The following is a 20,744-nucleotide window of genomic DNA, read 5'->3' as shown; positions in this document are numbered from 1 at the left end:
GTTCGATTACATTAATCTGGAACTTTCAACTCTTCTCTTAGCAAAAACATTTCTGATATAATGGAGAAACACTATAGAGTCTAATAAATTGGTTTCGATATTTATTTCGATATTAGTCTCTGATATTTATTTCCTTTGTGATCTTGAGGAAATCACTTAGATTCATTGGAGCCTTTCCCCACATCTTTATAAGGTACTAAAAATAATGCTTTCTACAAATGTATTTTTACTAAGGCTCATAAAATGTGTAAACACTCAAGCTGTTTTTAGAAATAATGGTATGTTACTTATGAGAAGTAGAGCATTTAAGGAATGGCAAAAATGTGTCTTCTTTTTGGATCTAGATACGCAGATCGTGCAAAACAAATTAAATGTAATGCCGTTATCAATGAGGACCCCAATGCCAAACTGGTTCGTGAATTAAAGGAGGAGGTGACACGGCTGAAGGACCTTCTTCGTGCTCAGGGGCTGGGAGATATTATTGATAGTAAGTGAATTAAGGACCAGCACAAAATCGATTCCTTTCTAGGGCTCTTAAACTTAGAGTTAAGGAACTTGATGAAACTTGATAACAAAGAGTTTTTTGGTTTTTTCTTAACCTTTTAAAGAAGTCCATTGAGGGTAGTTCCCTGGTGGCACAGTGGTTAGGATTTTTGGCTTTTACTGCCATGGCCCAGGTTCAATCCTTGGTCAGGGGAACCAAGATCCCACAAGCTGTGCAGCACACCCACCCCAAAAGCTCTTTGAAAATGATCTCAGAATTTCTTTTATGTACCCATGTATCAGGTTTTGAACTCATGAAATTACATTTTAAAATGTTACGTATCATTGCTTGTATTTTTTATTGGATTTCTATTTTAGATCAGCAGTGAAGTTTATTTGGAATGTTAAGTTTATTCTCACTGCGAAATTAATCACTTCATAAAATTGTTACTTCAATTTTTCGTTTTTGTGTTTTGGGTTTCTTTGGATTAATGTAGTAGTAATACTGAATATATTTGTAAGAAACCCACCATTCCAGTCTCCTTTCAGATAAGATTTACCTATGAGTGGTTAAATGCCCCCCAGCTCACTCCTTATAAACTTATGAAGGGGCAAATAGCCAAATCCTGTCAAGTTCAAGAATTAGACTTCCAGAGAGTCTTTAAATGACTCTCTAACCTCAGTGATCTGCCTACAAAATGTCTAATCAGAAGTTCTCCTGAGGGAGTTAACTAGAATATTCAGTATAATAGTATATGAGTGTACTTAATAAAGCATATTTTTATTTTTGAGTTTCAGATTAATATCATTATTTGGCATTCTAATAAGATTTTCAAGGCCTCTTCTAGTTTAGTTCTTCTTACTGATTAACACCTGAATTTAAATGAATACATACAGCTTGTAAAATGGTAGTATGTTATTCTAAGTGTTAATTATTTTCAGCTTCCCAAATTCCAAATACTGCTCTGTTCCCTTTCTATGTCACTGCTGAACCTGAACTTTGACCCTTTTTGTATTTTCCCTCTTGCTTACCTTCAGTTGATCCATTGATCGATGATTACTCGGGAAGTGGAGGCAAATGTGTGTATCTCATATATTGGTGGTTTCCAGTACTTTGACTTGCTACTCTGCCTCTGCTGGATCAGCCTTAAGATGAGCTTTGCATGTCAGTGATCCTAACAGGGAAATCCCAGACAGAGCATAGTAGATTCAGAAATTATTCCTATTTTTTGTCCTTTTCCATTAGCAAAGCAGACTTTGCTGAATTTCAGTTTGTGGCTTGAATTAGGTCAAGAGACTTAAAAACCTCTTGTTGCTTTACTCTTTAGTTTTTCCACTTTGGTTTTGTGTGATTAAATTGAATCCAAACTCATAGATGGTGATGGCAGTGATCACAGCAGCTCACATGTATTGAGTGCTTATGATGTGCTAGGACCTGTTCCCGGTATCTGGAATATATTATCTCTTTTAAACCTGTCAGTGACTTGCACAGAGTTCCTTTTTTGCCCATTTTGCCAGCGAGGACACTGCTGCCTGGAGTGGCTAATTTGCACTAAATGAGATCCCGTGGTTTCTATGTGGTCAGACTGGATAGTGTAACTAAGAGTGCTCGTTTTTAATCATTATGGCACCTTTTTTGGCTTCTTGATCCCTCACGGTCTGATTACTTTTTAGAAAAATCCTTTTAAAATAGCTCTCTAACTCTGAGCCTTAGTGTATATATAATTGAAAGAAGTCACTTCTAGTTGGCCAAATCTCTGTGCTGGAGTAGCTCTGTGATTTTGGATTAGCACTCACCTGTGCTTATGCCAAGCATATTTCCTACAGATCTTGGACCTCAGCTTACTTGATGATTAGGTAAACTTTTTTCCTCATTCATGAATTACAAATTAAATTTTTTAAGACTTGGGTGTCAAAAATGTGTGCTTGAATGAGGACTTTTTGTAAAGGGATCACACCTCATTACTCTCCATATCTATCACCCTTTAAAGCTAACTCGTAAATGAATAACTCATAAATAAATGAAGAATCTTGATTTGGGGGTGATTCAGTTTTAGATTTTTCTTGGTTTGTTTGTTTCTATGGGATGTCATGTGACAGGGCTTGGCAGACACAGGAGAAGCCCAGTGCAGCCCTGGCTGCTGTCTTGAGTTTTGGCCTCGAAGAGCCTGTAATGTCCTAACCCACAGCGACTCTTGGACTGGAACTGCTCTGTCTGAGATTTCCGAAGCCAGCTGGTTCTGGTGTGGGAAAGACATCCTTTGTTCTTGCTTTTGTGCTGCAGGTGCTGCTGCTGCCAGCTTGTTGCCTCACTTTTTCTGAGCAGTTGTGGCATCTCCCAAAAAGCTATGCATGACTGAGTTTTAACTCTATGTCCGTGCAGGAGAGCAGCCTTGACAACTGAGTTTCCGTTTCAATCGCTGCACTTAATGCCTTATAGGGCTTGCATGTGTCAGCTGGACCTTCCATCTTGTTCTTCCCCACCTAGCTGCCACCACCCAATGGCTAATTTTTTGCAACAGTTCCTACGCCCCTCCCTTTTAAAATTTGCTTGTTTTCCTATGTTATATTTTTGCAGATGGTGGTTCTCAAACTGTCTTGAAGCAACCACTGGTTTTAAGGGGATTCAGGAACTGGCTTTGATTAAGTTTACGTGGGATAGACTCAGAGAAAGCTAATAATAATTTTTCTGACTCTTTGTATTGACTCATATCCTTTAAGGAAAACTTACTTAGTTTTGAAATGAATTTTGAACAGTGTAGATTTTCTTACATATAAACATGAGCTAATTTAAAAATAAGAACGCACCAGTACCTATGGATTTCCTCTGGTGCCTACTGGAGAAAGATGACTTATGAAGAAAAGTACAAATGGCAGTTTAATGAATTTGTTATTTGTGGCTCTTTTTTACCAAAACTAAGTTTAAAAGCGAAACTTAGAATTCTGTTAAATACTTAAGTAAATGAAAGTGTATCCCTAGAACTTGCATATCGTACTAGGAACTTGGCTTCCCAGTGACTCATTGTCATTCTGTTAGGCAAAGTGAGAGCCTTATTTAAATTAGTAGATAATCAGCCTTGATTTTTGCTTGCTCCAATAGATGAATGTGAGCAACACCAGATTTAATAATTTGCTCATCATTCACTCATTGTTCATCCCTGTTGAAGTAATTAGCCCTGAGTTCTTAGCCAGGACTTATACAAGACTCCTGTAGTTTCTGCACTTAACTCTTCTTTTTTTAAAAGGTATATTTAAAAAATCCTTGTTAGCATACAAAGAACACTACTAAGTGCTCAGATTTTTGTTTTAATGTAACATTTTCTTGGGAGTTTTTCTTGAGTCCAGTAAGATACTGGGCCAGGCTGATATGTATTGATCCTGACAGATAAATGATCATTTTTTTCCCTTTGCTGTTAGAACTACTGGCATTTAACAGTTGTATAATCCTAAGACATTACAGATTTGGAGCCGTGGATGGGATGGAAGGCAGGTAGCCTGGTTGTGTAGGGACAGAGCTTCAGCAGTGTCCTTGGAGGCTCTGTGTCCCTCTACCAGATGCAGTGTTAACCCACACTGGACTTTCTAGTTTCTAAATTCAGGAGCAGTTCTTAACCTCTCCAATGCCAGTATTAAAAACAAGACAGTCATGTTTGAGAACTGCCATCTGGAACAATTACAACTTGTCTTTGTATCATAACTTGTCTTTGTCTTGCTGCTTTAATGCTCTCCTTTCTTACACTGGTGTTCCTTCCTATCTTTTTTCTTCTTCTGCTCCTTTTCTACTTTTTCTGCCTTCCCTTCTTTCTATCTCCTAGATCTGAAAGATTTTCAGAACAATAAGCATAGGTACTTGCTAGCATCTGAGAATCAACGTCCTGGCAATTTTTCCACAGCATCCATGGGGTCCCTTACTTCATCTCCATCTTCCTGCTCACTCAGTAGTCAGGTGGGCTTAACATCTGTGACCAGTATTCAGGAGAGAATCATGTCTACACCTGGAGGAGAGGAAGCCATCGAACGTCTGAAGGTAGGTAGTACCTACTCAGACTCAATGGAAGGTATTCTGTGTCATTCTATAAGGCAGGGTAAGGACAAGAAACCATTGAGATGTTGGTTCAGCACATGAAAGAACTTTCTAACTCTCAGAGGTGTCCTGAAGTTACTGCTTTGTAAGGTGATTAATTTCTTTTCACCAGAATGCTTGAGTCTGACATGGCTGGGCAGGGATGGGAGGGACAGTTGCGTGGGCAGGTCAGAGGTTGGCCAGGCGAGGTAGCTGGTATGTAGGTGTGTCCATCCATCATGTCCATAAGTAGATATGTCCACAGTTTATAAGTCATGGTGAAATCGTTTACTTAGAAATTTCATTGGAAACTAATTTAACATTTGGCTTCTTTGGAAGATGAAATTCTGCAAAGTGCAGAATCTGCTTCTGTTAGTAAAATATGTAATCCAAAGAAGGTTTGCACATTTGAGTAGCTATACCAGCTTTATTCAGAGACACATGAAATTTTATTTTCTGGAAGTTCATAGAAAGCCCTGTGATCCCTGCAGTGGAGGGGCTGCCCCTCCTGTGCAGGTGCACACAGGTCACGGATCTCAGTGCTGGTGCCATGTACTGGAGTCCCGTGTGTGCAGGTCACCCGCCATGCCACCCAGCAGCTGACTCTTTGAGGTACTTTCTTCTCTGTCTTGGTGAATATGAATGTTAATCCCCCTCTGTGACTACAACGAGAGCAGACAGTTGTCACCTGTGGTGCCATCCATCACATCATCGTGACAGCAACACAAATGCCTTTTATTTCCCTGCTTGTCACTTCCAGGATGAGAATGATCTATCCCTTGTGGCTTTTGTATTCAAGAGACCAGGGTGGGAAAAGCAAGGAGGGCAAAGAAACTGTAAGGAGCTGGGGGGTTGCAACCCTGTGCCCAGTGAGCAGTCCTCGTCACGTGCACTCAGCATTCTTCACCATGGCTGCTCATTCAAGAACCGTGGAGAACAGTGACACACTTTGACAGGTTAACAATAGAAAAAGTTTGCTGAACCTTTTTGCTAAAAGGGAGTTTAGCTTGATAATTGTTGATGCTTTTATTTTGGTTTGCAGATGAGGCTGCAAAAGATGTTGAAGAATTGACTTCTGCCTCTCAATCAGCCTACCTTTTCTTTGGCATTTCAGTCACTTCTAACATAAGATGCTTCAGAAACAAAAGTAATGATCTTGTTGATTCCTTCAGGATTTATTAGTGGAAAGGGGGGAAATTCTGAAACACCTGACAAAGGGACAGGGAGTGAGAAATCTTTTCATTAAATATTGCAAAGAAAAGGATAATTTCTGCTATTGTAAAATTGACTTTGGAACTTTACTGAAGGTGTTAGTGAAGGCCTGTGCAAGAATTGCTTTTTGTTTCTGTATTTTATCACAATAGGTGTCAGTGACAAAGTTTCTGTGTAGGGTTCTCTTCAGGCCAGTGGCAACATGCAGGGATTCTGTGGAAGGGAAAAATGGAATCTGTCATTTATTATAAAATGTCATTTTTCTTTGGGAATTTGGAGTCTTACTATTTGATTCTTACCTTAATGTACAAATGAGATTACACTTCCTTAAACACTTCTTGATGTATGAAAAAAATTCTTCCCAGCTGCTAAATGGAACCAACTGAAAATAATGTTGAATTTAGGAGTCAAGATGTGGACCAGATGCTTTAACTGTTAGGTCACCCAGTATCTTCCGCCTAGTTTCTAGGGAATTACACTGCCTTTTTTCAAGGAACCCTCTCTCCAGCCTCTCTGCTTCCCACCCAAAACAGAATTGTATTATTATTTTTAGCAGAAATAAGTTTCTCTGTTTTAATTCTCCTTTAAACCAATCTAAATGATATTTCCTATTTTTACTAGCTTTAGAAAATAGTTTCTTTATGGTTTTGCATTCAGTCTTGTTTTTTGATGCAGCATGATAGTAGTGTAAGCACCTTAGTTCTGCTACTAGTTTTTGATTGGTGAGAATTCCATGTCAGCAGACCTGCATTTTGATGCTGCAGGCAGATGACATCCTGTGTTCACAGGGCAAGGCAGTGGTTGTACGATAGAAATGCTTGCAGATTTCTCATTTTGGAGACTGTTTCACTGTTCTGAATGTGAAGGAATGGCATTCCTAAGACATGACACTGTAGGAGAAAAATACTGTAATGGAAAACAGTAATACAGGAGGGTCATTCATTTTCCTAACATTTTATGTCCCTTTGTTTCTCTATACTTTTGACTTTTTAAAAAAAGGATCAGTTGGTAGAATACTTTTACACAGGGCATTACTATTGCTTCATTCATTGAATGTCCTGTTTCCATGTGGAAGAGAGGGAGGTTACCCATCATAAATACCCTGGGCCCTCTGCACATCTTTGGCAAAGAGAGTAAAATGTAACTGCTTTCTGTTTTTAGCTGCACCTCAGAGTGAGTTGAAATGTTGTATCCTTGACTTGGATTCCGGCTTAAGAAGGTTTTAAATATGTAGCAATAGCTACTAGGTGGTGCCTCTGGTGTTTATTAGTCTGGCATCAGTGTCAGCACTGTGAGTGCCATTGCTTAGGCTTTTAGACTATAAATATCCACAGATATCCATTACAGAAGCACGCAAGGGTAAATGCTGTTCTCGGCAGCCCAAGGGCCCCACGCTTGGAGCTGCTCACTCATGAAGCAGGCTGCATTCAGTACAGTAAAACTTATCTGATGGTTTCAAGGAATGTTCCATGTAGTAAGCATTTAACTATTTAAATATCTCAATCTAAACTATAATTTTTTTTTTCTGGGGAAATGTTTCTGACTTATTCTGTGGACTTGTCCGCCATCTTAACTGATCACGATGAAGATTTATTTGTGTTCAGCATTATGAACTGACTTAATAGCCAGTGCTGTGCAGATAGCCAGACAGACATGATGTGAGATCAAAGTTGTAAAAGATGCCTGAGCCCAGCATGCCTGCAAGCTTAAAAAATGTTCCCGATGTTACTCTGTTTTTTCACGATTTTTTAATGTACAGTACCTATAGGAAAAAGACCTTTGAAGAGTGTCTCCTTGACTCCTCATTTCTAAAGCATGAATTCCAATTCAGGTTAATCTTAAATTTGCTTCTAGAATAAGTTATAAGCAGTGCTGGACCCCCATGTGCCAGGCCTGCCTGCAGAATGAATTGGTGACTCAGACTGGAAGCTACCATCCTCTTGGCATCTCTGTTTCATTTATACTAGGTTTGTCATTTAGCCTTGAAAAAAGAATATTCCTCACTCTTTCTTAATTTATGGTGAGCTATCTCATAGAATATCTTATTTAAAGCCTGTGGATTCTGCCTTAGTTGGAAGAAGAACACACAGGAAATGCAGCCATAGACTTAGCTCTGGGAGAAGTGTGGCCTGAGGATAGTCACTTAGTTTCTCTGTGTTTCTAGAATGTCTGTGGAATAAGTGACTTTTTCCAGGGCTGAAGTTTTGCTAAATGACACTCAACATTGTTTCCTCAGAGTTTAAAAAAAATAACTTTCTAGAAGACATAAAAGTTGCAGCTTGAAGCTGTAATGAAAGAATGAAGGTAGTACCTTCCTTAGCTTGCTCCTTAAATCTCTTTTCTACAGGGAGGTCTTATTCTGACTTACCCTCCAGGTAGTGAGTAAAATTAGAGAGGTCACACCAGAGTTGGCAGCAAGATGGTAAGAGGATTCCTAGACAGTAACTTGCTTCCTAGGGGTGAGTTTATAGTCGCCCCAAAATATCAGAAGAGTAGCTTTAACAGAGCCAGATAAACCTCAGCTCTGACTTGCTCCTTCTCTAAAAATAACCAGTCAGAAAAAATATGTATTTCAAGCATCTCATGGATCAGTTTGTATTTTATAACTGACATCACTGTGGCTTGTGGACCACAGTATATAAAATAAGCCCTTAGTGCAGGTGCTGTGGTTTGGGCATTGTGTTATCCTGTGCCTTTGTTTTTGAAGTTGCCACTTAATGTGAAGGTTTCTATCCAACTCTCTTTAATAAGCCTGAGACTCTTACAGGTTATGAGGCCTGCTTGTATTGTACTTGCCCTTTGACAGTCATTTGCAGAAGCATTAATGCTCCCCTGTTTGAGCTACTGACTAACTTTGGTGGTGAGTTAGAGAGGCTGTTGACCACTTGGTACTTGGTACCCTTCCTTTCCTGCCCGTCCTCTTTCAGCATTGTGTGCCTTTCTTGGCTGCCGGCCCTCTGTGGTGACTTGTGGTTCCTCGATTGGCTGTGGGGTGGTCTTTGCACTGCAGATTATTCATTCCTGTTGGAGGACTGTAGAGATGCCCTCAGGTAGCTATTCTAGTCTTTCAGCCTGTGAGTGTGTTCAGGGGGTTAATGAGAGCCAGTTCAGGTGATTTTTGCCTCTGCCCTCCTGCCTTCCACTGTAGGCTGGCTGTAGCTTCTTGCACTTTGTAACAGACTCGTTTCTGAGTACCTCCTGCATGTCCCCCTTTCTTTCTACCTCCCTGATGCCCAGGCCTTTTCTGAGTGTTGTAAGTTTTGTTCTTTGTTCGTTGTTGCTCCTCCTCCACGGTTATCATCACCCTCCTTGTCATGCCCTCCTGTGTTTCTTCTGGCTCCTGTACTCCTTTGCTTTTGCAGTTGCTTCCATGAGTCTTTTTTTTTTTTTTTTTATTAGTTGGAGGCTAATTACTTCACAACATTTCAGTGGGTTTTGTCATACATTGATATGAATCAGCCATAGATTTACACGTATTCCCCATCCCAATCCCCCCTCCCACCTCCCTCTCCACCCGATTCCTCTGGGTCTTCCCAGTGCACCAGGCCCGAGCACTTGTCTCATGCATCCCACCTCCATGAGTCTTTACTCTGGGCTTTTACCATGCTCGCTTCCTCATTCCAGAAAACAAGTGCCAGGTGCCTTAGGGTGTTATTGTAGTAAATCTTCCTAGTTTCTTTCTATGTAGATATTAATACTTCTCTACATTAACTATTCTACTCTTCTACATTAACTATATTAATAGTCATCTATATTAACTACACTACATTTGCCAGAATGGGTGAATTTAATTCAGATGACCATTATAGCTACTACTGTGGGCAAAATTCCTTAGAGGAAATGGAGTAGCCTTCATAGTCCACAGAAGAGTTCAAAATTGCCAGTACTTGGCAGAGATCAAATTGCCAGTACTTGTGTGTAGTCTCAAAAACTACAGAATGATCTCTGTTTGTTTCCAAGGCAAATCATTCAGTATCACAGTAATCCACATCTATGCCCCAACCACTAATGCGGAAGAAGCTGAAGTTGAACAGCTCTATGAAAACCTACTAGACCTTCTGGAATTAACACCAGAAAAAGATGTCCTTTTCATCATATGGGACTGGAATGCAAAAGTAGAAAGTCAAGAGATACCTGAAGTAACAGGCAAGTTTGGCCTTGGAATACAAAATGAAACAGGGCAAAGGCTAACAGAGTTTTGTCTAGAGAATGTGCTGGTCATAGCAAACACTCTCTTCCAACAACACAAAGAGTCGACCATCATCAGATGGTCAATAGCAAAATCAGATTGATCGTATTCTTTGCAGTCAAAGATGGAGAAGCTCTATATGGTTAGCAAAAACAAGAGCAGAAGCTGACTGTGGCTCAGATCATGAGCTCCGTATTGCAAAATTCAGACTTAAACTGAAGAAAGCAGGGAAAACCACTAGGCCATTCAGGTATGGCCTAAATCAAATCCCTCACAATTATACACTGGAAGTGAGAAATAGATTCAAGGGATTATTTCTGATAGACAGAGTGCCTGAAGAACTATGGATGGAGGTTCATGACATTGTACAGGAGGCTGTGGTCAAGACCATCCCCAAGAAAAAGAAATGCAAAAAGGCAAAATGGTTGTCTGAGGAGGCCTTACAAATAGCTGAGAAAAGAAGAGAGGCAAAAAGCAAAGGAGAAAAGGAAAGATACACCCATCTGAATGCAGAGTTCCAAAGGATAGCAAGGAGAGATAAGAAAGCATCCTCAGTGATCAATGCAGAAAATAGAGGAAAACAATAGAATGGGAAAGACTAGAGATCTCTTCAAGAAAATCAGAGATACCAAGGGAACATTTCATGCAAAGATGGGTGCAATAAAAAAAAAAAAAAAAAAAAGATGGGTACAATAAAAGACAAAAACGTTATGGGCCTAAGAGAAACAAGATATTAAGAAAAGGTGGCAAGAATAAACAGAAGAACTATACAAAAGAGATCTTAATGACCCAGATAAACTTGATGGTGTGATCACTTACCTAGAGCCGGACATCCTGGAATGTGAAGTCAAGTGGGCCTTAGGAAGCATCTCTATGAACAAAGCTAGTGGAGGTGATGGAATTCCAGTTGAGCTATTTCAAATCCTAAAAGATAATGCTGTGAAAGTGTTGCACTCAATATGCCAGCAAATTCGGGAAACTCAGCAGTGTCCACAGGACTGGAAGAAGTCAGTTTTTATTCCAGTCCCAAAGAAAGGCAGTGTTCAAACTACCATACAGTTGTGCTCATTTCACATCTAGCAGGTAATGCTCAAAATCCTTTAAGCTAGGCTTCAACAGTATGTGAGCTGAAAACTTCCAGATGTTCAAGCTGGATTTAGAAAAGGCAGAGGAACCAGAGATCAAATTGCCAACATCTCTTGGATCATAGAAGAGGCAAGAGAATTCCAGAAAAACATCTACTTCGGCTTCATTAACTATGCTAAAGCCTTTGACTGCGTGGATCACAGCAAACTGGGGAAAATTCTCAAAGAGATGGGAATACCAGACCATGTTACCTGCCTCTTAAGAAACCTGTATGCAGGTCAAGAAACAACAGTTAGAACCAGTCATGGAACAACGGACTGGTTCAGAATTGGGGAAAGGAGTACGTCAAGGCTATATATTGTCACCCTGCTTATTTAACTTATATTCAGAGTCAGTACATCCTGTGAAATGCTGGGCTGGATGAAGCACAAGCTGGAATCAAGTTTTCTGGGAGAAATATCAATAATCTCAGTTATGTAGATGACGCCACCCTTATGGCAGAAGTGAAGAAGGAAGTTCTTTATAACTGCTTTATGAAGGTGAAAGAGGAGGGTGAAAAAGCTGTCTTAAAACTCAACATTCAGACAACCTTAAGATCATGGCATCCAGTTCCATCACTTCATGACAAATGGGAAAACAGTGGAAACAGTGAGAGAGTTTATTTTCTTGGGCTCCAAAATCACTGCAGATGGTGACTGCTGCCATGAAATTAAAAGACGCTTCCTTCTTGGAAGAAAAGCTGTGATGAACCTAGACAGCATATTAAAAAGCAGAGACATTACTTTGCCGACCAAGGTCCATATAGTCAAAGCTATGGTTTTTCCAGTAATCGTGTATGGATGTGAGAGTTGGGCCATAAAGAAGGCTGAGTGCTGAAGAATTGATGTTTTTAAACTGTGTTGTTGGAGAAGAGTCCCTTGGACTGTAAGGAGATCAAAGCAGTCAATGCTAAAGGAAATCAACCCTGAATATTCCTTGGAAGGACTGATACTGAAGTTGAAGCTCCATTACTTTAACCACCTGATGTGAAGAGCCAACTCATTGGAAAATACCCTGATGCTGGGAAAGATTGAAGGCAGGAGGAGAAGGGGATGACAGAGGACAGGATGGTTGGAAGGCATCACCGACTCAATGGACATGAGTTTGAGCAAGCTCTGAGAGGTGGTGAAGGACAGGGAAGCCTGGCATGCTACAGTGCATGGGTTTGCAGTCAGACACAACTGAGTGACTGAGCAACAATTATTAATAGATATGTTGGGGGAATCACAGAGGCTTCATAAAATAGCCTGTTAAATGAATTTGAAATATCTTTTGAACTATGAAGACTTCTCATCCTGAATCACTACCACTACTGTTATCTTATCATTATCATCATCATCATCTGAGTTTCTAATTTTGTATCCATGCTAGCATTTTCTCCTGCTTTTTGCATGTGCTCATCTCCCTTTTTGATATCCCTTCTTCCTCCAGTTTTTTTTTTTTTTGGCCTGAACATTTCCTGCTTGTCCTTCATTCACAGTATGAGTATCACTCGGCCTTGACTCATCCACCTTCCGGCAGACCTGTGAGCACTTCAGTTCCAACACTGAGCACACTGCCTGCTGTTCTCCTGCCATTCCCATCACAGTCCTGCAACATGCTGCTCTAGCTTTGCTGTTGTTCCTGGAAAATGCTAGACATTTCCCACCCATCCCCTCACACACCCGTCTGCTCGTGTAGAACCTCATCAATGAGCCCAGTTCTGACAGCCCCACTGCAGATTGCTTTCTCCCCCTATATTCTCTCTTTTCTTTATTTTTCTACAAAGCTCTTATGACAGTCTGGCATTCTATAAACTCGACTTATGATTAAAATGGATTGATTATCTCAGTCTCTCTTCTGGAATATAAATCTCATGAGAGGTAGGAATTTTGTTCCCTGCTGTATCTTTAGTTACCTAGAACAGGGCTTGGCAGGTAATGAGGTTATATATGATTACTGAATGAATGAATAATGGTTATTTCTTTCTCTCCCTAGTATACAGTAAGCTCCTTGAAATTAGGAAACATGTTTTAGTTCTTATGTTTCTGGCACATAATAAACACTCAGCTGGAGATGGAAAATTGTCTCGCTAGTGGCTGCATGCCTTCAGATGAGATTAATATGAACCCTTTCTATATTGGGAATTGGGCTGTGTTCAAGGGGGTATTGTGTTGAAGGGGAGGAAAGATATCTTTTCTTTTACCCTTTTAGGTTCTTGGCTGGGGCTTCTGTAACAAAAGGCAGATTAACAAGTGAAATCCTACAAATTTATTTAGTATTTGTTTACATGATGTAGCTCAAAGGTAAAGAATCCTCCTGCCAAATGCAGGAGATGCAGGTTTGATCCCTGGGTTGGGAGGATCCCCGAGAGAAGGAAATGGCAACCTACTCAAGTATTCTTGCCTGGGAAATCCCACGGACAGAAGACCCTGGTGGGATACTGTCCATGAAGTCACAGAAGAGTCAGACATGACTTAGTGACTAAACATCAACAACTGTGTGACATGGAAATGACTTCATAAGGAAATGAAGACCCAAAGAAGTGTTAAACGTGAGCATTTTTATGCTAGGGCTTCCCTGGTCACTCAGACAGTAAAGAATCTGCCTGCAATGAAAGAGACCTGGGTTTGTTCCTTGGGTTGGGAAGATCCCCCTCGAGAAGGAAATGGCAACCCAGTCCTGTATTCTTGCCTGGAGAATTGCATGGACAGAGGAGCCTGGCAGGCTCTATGGTCCATGGGTTTGCAAAGAGTTGGACGTGACTGAGCGACTAACATACACACTTGGTAAAGTGTGAAAAGTGGTAGAAAAGTATGATAGAACAAGGGGAAGGGGAACTAAGAGTATTGGCACCACAGAGAGATTGCTGCTTTACTTCCAGAGCTCAGCAGTAAAGCAAATAGCACAATAAAGTGAGTCACATGAATTTTTTCTTTCCCAGTGCATATAAAATTTAACTTCACACTATACTGTAGTCTGCTAAGTGTGCTCTAGCTTTATGTCTAAAAAAACTAAGTGCATACCTTAATTGAAAAATGTTTTATTGCTAACAAATGTTGTCATCTGAACCTTCAGCAAATTGGAGTAGTGACATCAAAGATTACTGATTGCCTGTCACCATAGCAAATGTAGTAACAGTGAAAATGTTTGGAATATTGCAAGAATCATCAAAGTGTGATAGACATGAAGTGAGCAAATGCTGTTGGAAAAATGGCACCAATAGACTTGCTACATGCAGGGTTGCCACAGAGTTTCAATTTGTAAAAAACGCCTTACATGTGAAGTGCAATAAAGTGAAGCACAATAAAACAATATCTGTAGCAACCTGGGGAGACTTATCAAGGTTTGTCTGTTCAGATACTTCTTAGTGTTCCTTCGTCTTCTAGAAATAAGGATGCTGCATTCCTCCAGGGGTAGGAAGGTTACATCTCATGAGGGTCTTAGGACTAGCTTCAGGAGGTCATAGATTCCTTCCTACTTGTACCATTTCTTAAATCACTAGTATTAAAATACTCAGTGTGCCAAGGTATCATATTTTAGTGGAGCATATTCTAAACACCTTCAGTGTTGTGGTGAAATTATAGTGAAACAAAAAACAATGAATACCTTAGAGAGCTTTATTCTTTTGTAGATGTAGCTGTTAGAAATAGTGCTTTGCATTTGGAGATGTAGTATTACCTTTTCTTCTACACACACACATACACCCTTTCTCTCTCTTACACTGTAAAGGTATTTTTATTAAGACTTAAAGGGAATTAATATATCAGGGACTGATTTCTTTCTTTACATATTAAAAGAGGGAAAAAAATAAAACCTCATTGTATTAGATTCTGCCTCAGATCCTCTGAGAGCATCATCTGTTTCTTGCCATCCTTCCTAGGCACAGAAGGTTAACTTACAAGACTCGCTGACACTGTAACTATGGACTTTCTCCTTAGGAATCAGAGAAGATCATTGCTGAGTTGAATGAAACCTGGGAAGAGAAGCTGCGTAAAACAGAGGCCATCAGGATGGAGAGGTCAGGAAGTTAAACTCTGGAATGTTTCTAAAATATCTGGGGAATTTGGATAACGTTTATAGTAAGAAAAGATAAAGTAGAAGTTAAAAACAACCTTTCCTCCCCAAATGCAGAACCAACAAACAAAACCTGTGTGAGACTTCTGGCCACATTCACACTCTGAAGTGAAATTAAGATATTTGAATGTTCTCTAGGCAGTCTTGTTCTTAGTTACCTACTACATGTTGCTAGGGATCCATATAAAAATTAAAGATATTGAGGAATGAATTCTTAATTTGCAAAAAGATTGCCTTTGATAAAGGCCCAGAGGAAAAAACCTGTTTTGATTATTGTCTTTCAGAGTGACGTTTCCTAAAACCTCTTTGGTAAGAGGTTAAGTAGTTTCAGTTGCCAATTTTTAAAATCTGTATTCTATCTTAACCTCCTGATTCTCTACCCTAAGAATGAACATGACCTCAAATAATACTTTTGCTGTTGGAGTAAATAGATATTTTAGGGACTTCCCTGGTGGTCCAGAGGTTAAGACTCTGCTTCCAATGCAGAAAGTACGGATTGAGTCCCTGGTCGAGGAAATAGTATACCATATGCTGTGTGGCATGGCCAAAAAATAATAAGAATAAAATAGGTGTTAAAAATATATACATTTTAGTTAATGTTAGTTTCTACTTGCTTCCTGGAAGATGAGGCAGAAGTGAGTGCTAATGTGTTGATAAAGTGAATGTATGAAACAGAATTTTCTTCTTTATTGTAGAGATTTTAAGCTAAAATTGTTAAATCAATGTGATGGTAGACATGGGAACATGACATTTGAGAAAACCACAGTTATAGATAATACTCCCTTTATCAGAGCTACTTTCTCACTGCTTTTGATGATTTTTAAGAGATGGTTCCTTGAATGGGATGTATTGCCTTCAGGGCATGTTCCATTCTTCCTTTTTTAATATTAATAGGCATATTATTTATGAATCATTTTCTGCTTCCAAAATCAGATGTGACAAAGTTCCTATTTGGGTAAATACAGCTTTACATAAGACAGGAACATAATTTACTTTGAATGTACTATTTCTCTTAAAGATAATTTCCCTTTGATGAAGGGATGAGTAGATTCTTTCACATTTGTATTACTGACTTTAAACATAGATAATTGTTTTTGCTTTGCTTGCTTTACCTTCCAATTCATGTTAGACTGATTTACTTATCATTTTAGTACTGTGATTCTGATATGCTTATTGCTTTTTCTAGGGAAGCCTTGTTGGCTGAGATGGGAGTTGCCATTCGGGAAGATGGAGGAACCCTTGGGGTTTTCTCTCCTAAAAAGGTAGGAAACAGTGTTGTGAAAGTGAACCAAACTGAGACACTTTGTTTGTCTCGGTCCTCCAGGTACTTCATGTCTTTCAGGGCTGGCTCCTCTTCTTCCTTTTCTTTTAAACCTTGAGACATGGCTTAATTTCTGATATTTTTTATTTCATCTTACACTACAAGGCCAACCTGTTTCTAAACTGCTTTCAGAAATGTTTACTGTTTATAGAAATAAGATCCAAGGCAGTAAATTTGTAACTTTTGGTCATTATTCAGTGTGTTTACTCATCTTAATAGTTGCTTTCTCTTAAATTCCTAGCCTAACCTAGCACATCTTGCCTCAGTTTGGCTACTCTTTCTATGTAGATTTCCCCACAGGTGCCAGCAACCCTGAATTATAACTCTTTGGAAGCAATTTCAGCTGTTCAGGTTTGTGTAGAAAAATACCACTTCAATTTGCTTCTCCACTTGGTGTGATAGCCGTTGTCCTGAGTAAAGCAGTTTCTGTGCTCATCCTTCTAGCCTCCTCTGCTCCCTTCTCATTTTTTTTTTAATGACTCCAGTAGTTACCCTCCTACTTACTTACCTAATCATAGTTGTTAAGTAGTAGATACCTTTTAGCTAATTAGAAAAACAAGTTTGTTTTTTTTTAACTAAGTTGCTTCTTAGTTATTCATAGACACTGGGAAGCTATTATGGAATGGTTATTTTGTGTGCTTATTTATCTATTAATAATAGAACATATACTGATGTACAAAGCATAAAATTATACTGATAACAAATGGTCTTTCATTTCAAATGACTTCAGATTGGCTACTGTATATTTAAACTCTTCATGCAAGGGTCTGATGGTGGTCTCTCTAGGTTAGCGTAGAACAACAGGGTATAGAATTTTCAGTTGGTACTTTTGTTTTATTTGATATGAGATACTCCCGTGGTTTTTGTTAGGATATTTTTGGTTAGGTTTTTCTTTTTTTTAAATAAATTCTGCTGTATTATTTTCATCAAAGAAGATTGATTTAAAGACATTTTAGATATGTGCTATACACCTGGAACAATAGTAACAGTATTTTATACTTTTATATTGCCAAAGGTCAGTGATTTTCACAATTTAATGATTTTTCCTTCAGTAAGACACTATTTTATTCAGATATATTATTTGTGGTTTTAGAGTTTTTAGCAGTTATAGGCTTAATAAAATTTAGACTGTGCCTTTGCATATATTTTTAACATCTTTTAGTGTTAAGAACAGTGAGGAAAATTTTTGTAACAACTTAAATAACTCGAATAAGTACTGTGTTATAAACAACACAGAATTCCAAACTGAAATATCTGTTTCCAGAGCTTTTTCTTACTTGCTTTAACTTTCTAGACTTCTTCAGGAAAGAAAGAAGTTCCACATAACCACATCCAAATATAGTTTTAGAACCTGTTCCTGATGTATTAACTCGATTGGTAATCCTTGCACATATATGTATCAAATTGACACCTTTTACAATCACATTGTACAACCTAAATATATGTAGACTTTGTCATTCATATCTCAAAAGAACTAGGAGAAAGTACTCTTCAGGCAAGAGAAAAAATGAAAACCTGTTCTTGAGGTTCTGGTTTCCTTAGGCCAGTGCCCTGCTTGGTTTTAAAGAATGCTGCCCAAGAGGGTTTTGACTTTCTCAAACCAGCTATAGAGACATGTTAGTTGGAAAAACGTAGAGGTTTTCCTAAATTTCTTTTAAATGATCTTTTGCACTCCCTTTTCTTAACCTGCTCATCTGACTCTGCTTTCATCTTTCCACATTTGCTGGCACTGTATCTTGAGTAGATTTTGACCCCAAGACCATGTGACTTATTTTTGGATCCCAGTGGGGTATTTTCACCAAAAAAGGTTGGTTTTTAAAAGATTTTAGAAACATTAAGAGTTAGATGAAGAGGATTTTATAAGATGTGTTATTGAATGTCAGTGATTTTTAATTCTTGTTTAAGATAAAGAAGATTGGTTTTTAAAAGATTTTAGAAACATGAATTAGATGAAGTGGATTTTACAAGATGTGTTATTGAGTATCAGTAATTTTAATTTCTTCTTTAAGATACAGACTGACAACTAAAGACAATAATTGGAACCATGGAAGAACTGATAAAAATTATAGAGGGAAATGACAGGGGATGTGGGAACATTTTTATGATGTAAATGAAAAATTACATATTTTTTGGTAGTTGTAGGGGATGAAAAATAATTTTTCCTCTACCCTTCTGAGTCCTTGAATGAGAATAAAAGACAGATTAACCAGAGGAAAAAAAAGTTTATTTAAACATGTGTACCTCATGTATACATGGGAGAACCCCATGGAAAAATGAGTAACTCCCCAAGATGATTTAGAATTCTGGCTTAAATGCCATTTTAATAGGGAAAGGGACAGGAAATAGGCCTCTCAGGGGAGGGTAATTGGCTTTTGGGAAAAGATGAAGGGGCCCTTTGAAGAGTAGATGGGAGATGTGACAAAGTTTGTTCGGTGTGGTGTCAACTTCTGTTTTTCTCTCCTGGTTGTTAAGACTCCAGGAGGGGATTTCTAAGTTCCTTTTGGACAATCTGTGTTTAGGCAGGAAAGGGGATTCAGAGGAAGCCTCTCCCTGCCTGTGCTATTGTGTAACAACTCAAAATAATCAGTATGTCAAAGTGGAATATTAAGAGTGGCAAATTCTGCTGCTCATCAAGAATTTTGAACACTCTTCAAGTGTTGTAAAAAGTTATGTTTTTTTTCCCCCCAGAGAATCAGCCTGTTCTGATTTTTCCATTGTGTTCTCCATGCTTTGACCTTATTAAGAATGGGATATTGTTCTTTATCCCAGAGCTCATGTTTTTAAATAGAATGCATTAGTGTGGTTTGGGAAGGCCTGAAGAGAGTTATTTCTGTTTATCATGGAATTGCAACTAAGAATGAAAGAAGTCCTGCTTCTAGGCACTCTGGTAATCTAAGGAGCCATCCAGCCTCCTCTCTGCCCCTGTCACTGGCAGCCCTCTCAGTGCTGCTTGCTCCATGCTGATCGTGTCTAACCTTTTGCAGACACCACATCTTGTTAACCTCAACGAGGACCCTCTAATGTCCGAGTGCCTGCTTTATTACATCAAAGATGGAATTACAAGGTACATTTGTTTCTTCTTTTGGTCACTCAGTACTTTCTTTTCTCTTAGGATGATTGCATAGCTAAAGGGAAGTAGTTTGGTTAAAAATTTCTTGTATTAATTTGCTGTTTTTCTCATCTGAAATAGTTATAAACTGTCCTCTGTACTCTTTTCAAATCAGTGTTTTAACCAGCTGAATCAATTAGCATGTGTAGTTTTAGAAGATTGTAAGTAAAATTTATCCTCCTAACATCTTATATGAATTCTTTAAGGAGATTAGTTTACTGGTATCTTTTTATGATGCTCTCTGAGTTATTTGGTGTATATGCCTCTTCATTTCTTTTTCTCATGTAGGGAGGTTGATCATATATGAAAATAGAGTTTGCAGTTCAAAGCCTCTGATTTAAAAAAAAAAAAAAAGGCAGTACCTTTTTTGTACGTACCAAAGAATATTCTCTGGGAGAAAGAGGCTCATTGTTTGTGGTGCTTTCTGTGTCTGAATTTCCCTGGGAAACACTTTCCCTTGTGTTCAGGGTTGGCCAAGCAGATGCTGAGCGGCGCCAGGACATCGTGCTGAGTGGGGCTCACATTAAAGAAGAGCATTGTATCTTCCGGAGCGAGAGGAACAACAGTGGGGATGGTGAGAGTTCTCGGCTCAGCTTTTCCAACAACCTTTTCATTCTATATTATGAGAAATCCCCAAGACTTGGTATTCCCTGTCTCTTTCAGTGATACTTTCTTATACAATCTAATATTTGAAAATGGGGGGACCTGGGCTGCTTATGAATGCAGGCATGAACATAGCTACTTTACATGAAAAAAGCCTGGACAAAAGCAGCACTTTTGTTACCGCCGAGAATTGAGTAGGACATAGGCAATTAGGCTTGGTCTTGAATCTTAATTATTTAATAGATGAGTAAGAAGGGAACAGATATCCTGGGTGGGTAGTGGGAGATTTGAAGGGCCTCTAGTCTTAATCCAGTACAGTTTATTTATACGTCAAAGGGAAGAAAAAGTCAATCTTGCTTTTTGCCCAGGTTATTAATGAAACAACAAGTTAATAGTGTTTTTGTGCTATATAATTTATTCCTTGCTAATTAAAATACTGGGCTTCCCAGGTGGCTCAGCAGTAAAGAACCTACCTGCCAATGCAGGAGACATAGGTTTGATCCCTCAGTTGGAAAGATTCCTTGGAGAAGGAAATGGCAATCCACTCCAGAATTCTTGTCTGTAGTATCCCATGGAGCCTGGC

The 20,744-nt window shown here is 38.9% G+C and overlaps 1 protein-coding gene across 6 annotated transcripts in view; it reads left to right on the top strand.

Annotated features, from left to right (window-relative positions):
* KIF1B (kinesin family member 1B) overlaps window positions 1–20,744 on the top strand; it is a 150,450-nt gene that overhangs the window by 56,396 nt on the left and 73,310 nt on the right. For 3 of the 6 annotated variants that reach the window (XM_061160424.1, XM_061160430.1, XM_061160427.1), the window contains exons 12-18: window positions 345–487; window positions 1,522–1,563; window positions 4,299–4,510; window positions 14,993–15,072; window positions 16,315–16,390; window positions 19,434–19,513; window positions 20,026–20,132. In XM_061160424.1, coding sequence (XP_061016407.1) covers window positions 345–487; window positions 1,522–1,563; window positions 4,299–4,510; window positions 14,993–15,072; window positions 16,315–16,390; window positions 19,434–19,513; window positions 20,026–20,132 — 740 coding nt within the window. The remainder of the gene's footprint in view (window positions 1–344; window positions 488–1,521; window positions 1,564–4,298; window positions 4,511–14,992; window positions 15,073–16,314; window positions 16,391–19,433; window positions 19,514–20,025; window positions 20,133–20,744) is intronic. The other 3 variants (XM_061160426.1, XM_061160428.1, XM_061160425.1) reach the window with 2 other exon arrangements.

This window comes from Dama dama, chromosome 14 (genome assembly GCF_033118175.1).
Source record: "Dama dama isolate Ldn47 chromosome 14, ASM3311817v1, whole genome shotgun sequence".
NCBI lineage: Eukaryota > Metazoa > Chordata > Mammalia > Artiodactyla > Cervidae > Dama > Dama dama.
This window is presented reverse-complemented; position numbering and strand designations above follow the sequence as displayed.